Genomic DNA, 9,166 nt, shown 5'->3' with positions numbered 1-9,166 from the left:
TCAGTGTGTGTGATGGCATCTCAATATTTCGGCGTTACCGTGACAGAAGACTTAAATTTAAAAAAAAAACACTTGGGTAATTTTGCAAAGAAAAGCTACATTCTCATGTAGCCGCAGTTTTTATGTCCTTCTTTCTATGTTATCTTTATTGTCTCGCTCAGTTCTTTTAATTCTTGAACGTTGCATAGTGGAAGCAACTGGGCACTTTAACTCCCTACTTTAATACCGCAAAATTGTTGGACTCCATTTTTCCACAAAAATCATTCAGATGAAATTCAATTGTAAATCCACTTTAAAGTTATGTTAAGCGCCAGCACATTCCATTCAACACTCAAGCCCCGGCCAGGTGTGTACGAGGAGATCAGCTAACAGTCCATATTTGAAGATCGATTTCATTCTTAACAAAGTCCGATGGGTGTTGTTGTTATGGACCGTCCCGGGTTTCATAAGCCATTTTATTATTCAAATGAATCCCTGGGAGAGCGTTGAATATGATGAATAACCATTTTCAGTTCACCTATTCATGAACTAAGTCCACCATCTCTTGGCTGGCTAGGCCTTCAGTCATACCTCCGCCAGATAGCAGACGGCGGGCCTGTACGGGAAACCAATCGAAGCCAGTTTGTCGACAACAGGTACGATTTTTAGTCTGCGGGGTTTTACAGATTGTTTAGAGACAAAAAAGAAATGAGTGGGAAAAGGGTTTGAGTTGTTTGGCGAAGCTTGTTAATTTTGATCGTGATGAAAGGAAGGACGCATGAAAGATAAGGTGTATGATTTGAACATTTGTTGCGTGCAAATATGGTCCACTGTGTATTATTCTTTGAAACGGAATACAAATATGCTACCAAACGAGTCCATCGTTGTATCTGTAATTTCTTCTACTTGCTAAATGAGTTGTGGATATATAAATAAAGATAGATCGCTGAACTCCCAGTTAAATGCATTTTAGAAAGGACACTAGGCCAGCTTTCCACGACGATTGTGCACCTGCCCGTCTAGTTAGGGGTTGGTTTCTGAGAAACGACACAACTGTACTCGGTCATATTTTCGAGTTCAACTATACCTGGCCCTTTCGAGGTAAAACGGGTCAAAGCAGGTGCATTAACTGCGCCTATGTTTTTTCTACAGGCGGCCAGAAGCTTCTGTGTAGGTTATGACCCGAGAACTTCATTAAGTCATTGTCACTTGAACTGCACGATCCTAGACATGTACCTCTGCTGTTAACGTACAGTAGTTACGCAATATCTTCAACGGGCAGAAAATACTTTTCAGGCGCTGAGAATTAGTTACAGGCACACAAGAATGCTTCGTGCTATTCTTTTGTTGAAGGCTTTTTCAGGGACATGACACAAGAAGTCGGATATATGTAATGTGTTTGCCCGTAATAGTGGTTAGCAACCCCGACGGGACAGACACTGGCAGTTGTAAGTGTAAGCACAACTATACGGTAAAGAGATATTCCCCCACGAGCTATAGTCAGTAAATCGATCTGAGCTGCTTCGGTGAGTTGCCACGGTAGGCATATGTGGGAAAATTTCATTGCACACATTCACTGTAATTGGCAAAAGGGTTCAACTTTGATATTGTGAGGTTCCCGGGCGAGTCTTCAAAGTGGGTTCTATCATCGAGGTTCTCCTCAAGAACCAAGTTTAACGAAGTGTAAGGTGAACTATAATCCCAAACGTGTGGAAATGCAATGATAATGTTCAATACAGTAACATCACATCTTCACCGTATCTAGAGGTAAACTTCTCACGGTGTGAGAGTTGAAGTTGCTCAGCCTGTTCGGACTTGAATTGTAATCAAAGCTGCCACGTGCAACACTTTTGTGACAACAATCTGAGTACTGCACAAAAAGTCGATCTTTTTCAGTTTCAGCGATAAAACTGCCAACTATTGACTAGGAGGCCTATTTCAAATCAACCTGAGGCTGAACCGCATACAACTATCCGTATACGCTTTGCTTTTTGCCGAGTAATGAGCTCAGGCAGAAATCGAACGGCAGCAGATTATATGTACATGTATAGGCATAGTAAGGGCACAGTTGGTTTCGGCTTAGTTTGGCTTGATCAAGCAAACAGACTCGCAAACCTGGAGGGTCCCTAGTTCTTTTGTTGAAGCTTTTCTGAAGGACATTGTGTGTTTGAAAAGTTTGCTATTGTTTGCCGGTGTTTGCATGCTCCAACTACTCGGGTACAGAGTAGGTAAGCACGAACAATGGTAGGTGGAATTTTTTTCCCATGCACAAGCTCAGACGTCATTACGCATCTCGGCAAAAATAAACCAAGTACCCTTTTCGTTTTAGTGTATTTATGCTACATGTGTTCGTAACGAACAACGGGATTGCACATGAGCTTTGCACTTTTAAACTTTTCAATCGTGGGGAATGCCTGCCCGCTTCGCATGACTTCCGACTTGCCTCTTTAAAACCTAACCGTTTTGGAGCAGTGGTGTCCTATTTACCCTGATTGTGAGTCGATACCGAGGAGTGGCAGTCACTGGCGCCATCATAGGAGGCCCAATATTCTCATAATCAATGAAATCTAAACAAAAAGTCAAATATTTAAAATCTTAGCCGCAGTGGGCTTTGGCGGGACTTGTGAAGACGTTTTGCGTGTATGGCCCGGCAGTCATCTTTGGCGTCCCCCCCCCAAAAAAAGGAAATTGAATAAATCGGCAAATTCAGCTCCGGAGGCCTAAGTTTTAAAAATCAATTTACACTAAAGATACATTTTTTGAACCCCCTTCCCTTCCTTTTGTTGTATTCATTTGTCTTATATTGTTAGACTTGACAACCATGACCCAAAGTGACGAAGCTGAGCTGACCAGCCAGAAGGCTGGTAGGGGTGTGATCCGAGGCGACCCGTCCCCGGGCCGACAACTCCTGCTCCTGACCGTGGCTGTACTGATTGTTGGGATCGTGGCTATCCTCGCAATCATTTTGGCAGCTGTCTCTCTGGGCCGACCCAGTGCACCTGTAACCACTAATGTGCAGGTGCCATCCGGGGGCTCGAATACAGGTACATGGGCATGTAAATAAAAGCGCCTTGAGGCGTAACCGAGCCTCTCTGTAGGCTTGTCGAAGTTACTGAGATATAATAAACATGACACAAAATACACGAACGAAAAGCTGTTCCCAGATGCTTAAATTGCCGACTTGATATACTGTGCTTGACCTTGTCCTGGAGAGACAGTGGAGTCTCTCAGTGGAGTCAGTGTATCAGTGGAGTGTCATCTCAACCTTTTCTTTTCCTTTTTTTTTTTTTACAATACCAGGTTCCTCTAGTGTGGACGACCCCAATAAAATCTGGGTTTTTGCCATCGGGCATGATGGCACCAATTTGGAGTACATGTGAGTGTGTTAAGATTGAGGTTTACTCGGCCATAAACCAGTTTTAATAACCCCCAAAAGTTCATTCCAATCAAATATTAGTTTTAATGTCTAGAGATTTTGTTCATACTGCGACTTCTTTGTTTCATTATCAATGTTCTGTGTACATGATTTGGATAGGCCCTACTAGATATTTATATCCATTCATCTCAATTACGGTACAAACAAGACAGTTTTAGTATTTCTATTAACGTTCGTTTATTTTTCGATCCTGGGTATTTGTGACTACATTTTACCGTCCTTGAGTTTTGTTCAGAAAACATTGAGGAAACTTCACCGCATGTGTTCCGTATGGTGTGATAGGGCTTCTTTGGCATCTTTCTATCACCATTCGTTCTTAATGAGACACCTGTGTGATCATTTCCTTACTTCAGATGATCCTTTTGTCGAAAGTTTTCGCTCAGATGTGTGTCAGCACAGCGGAAAGTCACATGAAGCATAGAGGGATATCTGCCTCCATGCGTGAAATCAGGGCTATGATTATTTCTCTTGTGTGTGAGGGCGCTGTTGAGTCACCCGTAGACAATAAACGAAAAGAGCGATGGTCATTTCGAAAATTTTTATCACAAGGATTAGGTTTTTATCTTTTGACTTTTAATCATTTCTCTCTGCAGAGATGATCTCAGTGGAACAGTGAGGGGTTTCCATGTTGATATCATCGAGGCTGGTAAGCACATATAGAACGATTAAAAGGGAACTCAGAATTTTTCTTCCATCGTGATATTGCCCATCTGACAGTGACAAATATCGAAAATTATGGTGCTGACACGTTTGTGTGTTTTTACTTTAAGGTATCGGCTGTTGCGTTTCATTCTTCAGTTAAAGTTGATTCAAGCTTGAACCAAACGGAATGATTCCATCGATGTGTCCAGTTACACCCTTTAAATTGCAAAGGACCTTCCCAAGGGCCGAGGGTTCTTTTTGTTTTTACAATGGTCGAAGTTGTAAATGTATCGAGCGCATGACCGCTAGAGGGCAACGTGGTGCAGGTAGCTGGTAAAAGAAATAGGCCAACTTTAGCCCGAAATAACAAGAGCACATAGTGCAAAGAACAAGGATGACGAACTTCGCGGTATGGAAGGAAAATCAAGGGATGGTACTTTGGTTGACAAAACTTAAAGAAATGAAAGTAGAATCACAAAAGGAAAACTGATCTGACAAAAGGAACTCGTAGAAGGAATCATTATTCATGGACAAATAGGTGAGAACTATGAGGAAGTGAATATACGCTCTCAATCATTTTCTCCTCCAGTTTGCAGTGCGGGGAACAAGAACTGCAGGTTGATGTGGGATGTGTACGAGAACTGTTACTCCCAACAGCCAAACAAGCGACCCCGCCCAGGGGTGGGGCTTGTCAGCCGATGGTACGATGCTTGCACAGGTAAGACTGATGGTTATCTTTGGTATGCTTGAAGAATAACACTCGATGTGAGGAAACTTTGAAGGTTTTCCGTATCAGCCACTGACTAAGGCCTACGTTCCGCTAGTAAAAGGAGCTTAAATATAACAAGAAAGATCATGAATGCATTCGGGCTAAGTGGAAACCTCAATCAGCACCGTATTAGGAGTTTTGAAAGAGTAGCATTGACGGATTCAGACTGAAATTTCAAACTTTCTTTGTCAATCTTTATAATAATAATAATTTTTTTCTGTTTGCCTACAGGCTGGTTTGCCACCTACGAACGGACTGCCTCGGTGGCTTTCACGAAGCCGTTCCGTAAACCTCTAAAAGCAGTGTTCTTCGTGAAACGGGGCAACCCGCTGAACTTCGACAGCACAAATCTTACCGGCAAGAAAATTGCCTTCCTGGACGGACACGCATCCAACATATTCTGCGTTCAAAGAGCTGGTATCACGGTAGGAACATCGCAATAAAGCTATAAGATTTAATTTTTGAAGGTCTCCGCGTAGTGTAACTTTCAAACAATCCCTGGAATTTCTGAAATAAACGTTATTTTCCATTTCTGTTTGACATTTCAAAGGCATTTCATCACAATTTTGATCTCAATACTAAAGCAAAATTTCCAGATTCGTGTGATGGGGGTCAGGGACAGCCATATCTGCCGCAAATAAAGAGATTCGATCAGCTCCCCCAAAACACTTTGGTTGAAAAAATCATCTCCCTAAGTGCAATGGAATGAGCAAACAAAGGAATGATTATTGAAGGGATAAAACAAACATTCTGGGCCTTCCATTCAAACATTACCGCGTCCATCGTCCTCGCTTCCTTTTCTCAACTGACGTATTTGTGTCGGTACTTTAAAATTTCTGTTATTACAACAGGGAGTCAATCAGATAGCGCAGATTGTACATTATCAGACAAGAGAGGAAGTGGTTGAAGGTGTAAACAACGAACAGGTAAGTTGACCGAGTTACTGAAATTTACAAAGCACTTTGAACCTTTTGTGGTTGGAATTTTGTTGGATAAAGACCGATTGCATTAGCTAAGTCACGCGTCGGGTGATTTATGATGGTATCACTCCCACGGCAAAGTGTGTTTTTAAGCGTTTTGTCTCCCACACATAAAGCCAATTTTGGTTGCAGTACTCCTGCATCATTGTACAGACTGAGTGCGGTTTATACCGTCGGCTCTACTTTTGGTTGATGATACTCATGACACACTTTTCTTTGGGGGAACGCCATGTTTATTGATATTTTTAAATACCATCTATGGGTCACGTTTAACTTAGCGGGCGCACTCGGTCAATCGGGGCGTGTCAACAATTGGAATAATGAACTTGTTTGTAGTTACATGAGGTATGAAATCTTCTCTGATTTTCAAATAATAAGCAAATTTGAAGGACATGGTTAAATCATTCAAATAATGGAATATTATTGGGTTGAAAGGAAAAATCAGACCTTTTGAATTATGAGCATTGAGCTGCAAACTACATGATGACGTCACCCTTTGGTGGATGTTTAAAACTATAAAAATCAAGTCCTTTCTTAAAACACTACTGTACTAACATGTTCAGAGTAACTGCATGCACAGTTGAGGTGTAGCCATTGTTATATAGGCCTACAGTGGGAAAGTTGGAAAATGCATTACCGAGCTTATCCCCTCTTTATTGTTCTCAAAATCTCTGGTCAAGGTCGACGCCGTATTTGCAAACGACCAGATCTTTAATCTTGACACTGACTTGGATGTAGCATCCGGAACCCCCATCTCGACCTGTATGCAAGATGGCGCCGGCATGATGGTCCGTAAGGATAGTCGCTTGCCTGATTGGTGGAACCCGGCCTTCGATCAGCTGAAGCAAACAACACAGTACAGAGATATTTGTACGTCAATCCTGGAAAATCACGGTGAGTCTCAACAAAGGAATGACAGAAGTTCGTGTCACAAACTGTCCTAAAAAGACATCATTTTAATCTTACTTCAGTTTTTGAAAACACGTCATTAATAGCCATGACTGAAAAATCATCTTCAAGTGCTCTCAGAGCAAACGCGTGTTAGACCGACCAGATAAACTTTCTTTGCCCAAGTGCCTGTAACAACAAGAGACCACTTATTAAGAAAAGAGACTCGTTTTTATTTGCCAACAAAAATATTCAAATTTGGCCTTTCGCCAAAGTTATTTTATTCCGATCAGGTCTTTGTGAGAGCTTGTGAAACAGGTGGATCCACTCGCCACTCGACTTATAAGTTACAGTTGGCTTGGTCGAATTGATGAGGCATTTCGTGTCGCACTCAAAAGCTTAACTATAAATTGAATTTAAATTATCTTGTTAGTACGACAGAACTTCTTGTTTTCCACTGAAGAGAGCTAATTTTTGTCGTGCCAGAACTCAATACACTACTTCCACTGTAATAATCTCTTCTTCATGCACTATGAGTCAACGAATCTTGTCCATAGATTAGAACCTGTATTCCAAGGAAAAGAGAAGTTCTTATACTGTGATCAGAACCCTTTCAACTGACACACCCATTTCTTTTTTAGTGAGTTTCGGTTTTTTAAGTTCTGCCAAGTTATTCTTTGCGATGTTTTCCCCTGCAGATCAATCGGACCATGAAGTGGACTGTGTTTATTGATTAGCCCGCCGTTACAAGGGCCACGGTAACCTATCGCCTGCCTTTCATCATCTGCTGTTTACATGCAAAGAATGTTGGTCAATCAAAGTAGTGTTTGTTGACGTTCACTGTACCCTTCAAGACAACGATTTCACTAGAGTGCTCTACAAGTCATGGCCTGATCATGATTACATTCACTTCAATCATTAAAAAATGGCATAATACAATATATATTTACAGTTAACTCGTTTGTTTATTGTGTAAACATTATCTGGTTCTGTTGTCTTCAATACTCTATGCAATCGTATATATTTTTTCTTAGCATGTTTAGCTCTTTAAGCTGTCTACATTTTGATTTCTTTTTACATATGCCGTCGTATGTACAATATGATATGATAGCCCACGTTAATACAAAATTGCTTGATAATTTGGCAAACAATTCTGGATTTACTTTTTCTTCACCGGAAGTCCACGCTCCCATTATATTGTTTTACAAAATCACAGCCTAGTCTACGTACAAACCATTTCCAGTTACCAACCGAATTTCACCCCCATTACTGCCGCTTAAATTTGCTTTTTCAAGTGCCGAATTTGATCATAATTATAGAAGATTATGTTGCCTGGTTGTGTTCGTATTCAATCTACAGTTTGTCTTTTGAGACGACTTGCTTTGTGTCCTTATAACTTACAAAGACTGTGAAAAGATTTTGTAAGTTTCTTCTGTGATTGCGTATAGGCCTACTAGAAGTCAGGGAATATTGGTGTATTTTGTAGACTAATTGTGTTAATTCTATTAACTGTAGAAAAGAACAACCATGTTGATGTCCAGTCCTTTGAATACTATTTCGTTGAATAAATCCTAATTTTGTTATGATACGGGCAGATCGAGGCAGATGAAACTTTCGCTGAGATGGGGCCAGTACGTGGTACCATCATAATCTTGAAACGCTTATTACTGGGACTAAACCGCACGAGTACCACCCGTCAGTAGTCTCGCGTTGCTCAATTTCGAATTATAGCCAGGCCTTGCGTTAACTTTTTCCTGGCTAGCCCACTGGGCAAGTTCAATGGATATTTTACTAGCCCGTTTAGAGTTTTACTTGCCCGTATATAAAAAAATGTTAAAACCCTGAAATTTGTTATCAGCTTACCAATACAGAATTTGACATTTCGGAAAATAAAAGGCTGATGGTATAAAAAAATAAAGAAGCATGTATGTTAGTTAAAAGTCGCTGGAGTCACTGGTCACGGAGCTGGGACCAGAATCATCTCTTTGCTCCATCATTCCTCTCGTTTGGGTTGCTTACGTTTGGCAAAAAATGCTATCTTTTGCTTTCTTTTCTGACCTCCACACGTGAGGGGTGAACCAGAGAAAACTTTTTTCCAATAAGAAGAGGGTGCTGTTTGCACACGGCTTCATATGCAGCAAGGTATGAGACGGAGAGAGCCCCCCCTGCTTTGTGTTGGTCATTGTCTCGCAGGAATCTGGGGAATTCCTTTCAGACATCTTGGGGGGATGTATAGGTAACAATAGTCTGGAATGTGTATAGGGATTCGACATGTGGGGGGGGGGGTACCCCTCGGTCTCATTTCTTTCAAGGTTAATTCACGGTCGCTAATAGTTGCCCTGTCGCGCGAGTATCACGTTTCAAAAACACAAGTAAAAACACATCCACAACAACCGTTTTTGCGATCTTGTATTTATTATCGCGACGAGCATTATATATTTTGATATAAGTTTTAACAGGTAGGCTTATCAC

At 41.2% G+C, this 9,166-nt stretch overlaps 1 protein-coding gene across 2 annotated transcripts; it reads left to right on the top strand.

Moving 5' to 3' along the window:
- Window positions 1-477: 477 nt before the first annotated feature.
- On the top strand, window positions 478-8,634 carry LOC110984729 (uncharacterized). 2 transcript variants are annotated; one of them, XM_022245185.2, is made up of 9 exons: window positions 478-635; window positions 2,790-3,023; window positions 3,280-3,355; window positions 4,009-4,061; window positions 4,647-4,775; window positions 5,058-5,251; window positions 5,678-5,752; window positions 6,487-6,700; window positions 7,393-8,634. In XM_022245185.2, exons 2-9 carry the CDS (start codon window positions 2,801-2,803, stop codon window positions 7,425-7,427), a joined length of 999 nt encoding a protein of 332 aa, XP_022100877.2. In that variant the 5' UTR covers window positions 478-635; window positions 2,790-2,800; the 3' UTR covers window positions 7,428-8,634. The 2 variants fall into 2 exon arrangements, with proteins under 2 accessions (XP_022100877.2, XP_022100886.2); XM_022245194.2 differs by lacking the exon at window positions 478-635 and adding an exon at window positions 1,359-1,505.
- The last annotated feature ends 532 nt before the right edge of the window (window positions 8,635-9,166 follow it).

The sequence above is a fragment of the Acanthaster planci genome, linkage group LG04 (genome assembly GCF_054643075.1).
Source record: "Acanthaster planci isolate LZ-2023a linkage group LG04, COTS_SCS, whole genome shotgun sequence".
Classification (NCBI taxonomy): domain Eukaryota; kingdom Metazoa; phylum Echinodermata; class Asteroidea; order Valvatida; family Acanthasteridae; genus Acanthaster; species Acanthaster planci.
The sequence above is the reverse complement of the archived record's forward strand: the minus strand, read 5'-3'. Positions and strand labels throughout refer to the sequence as shown.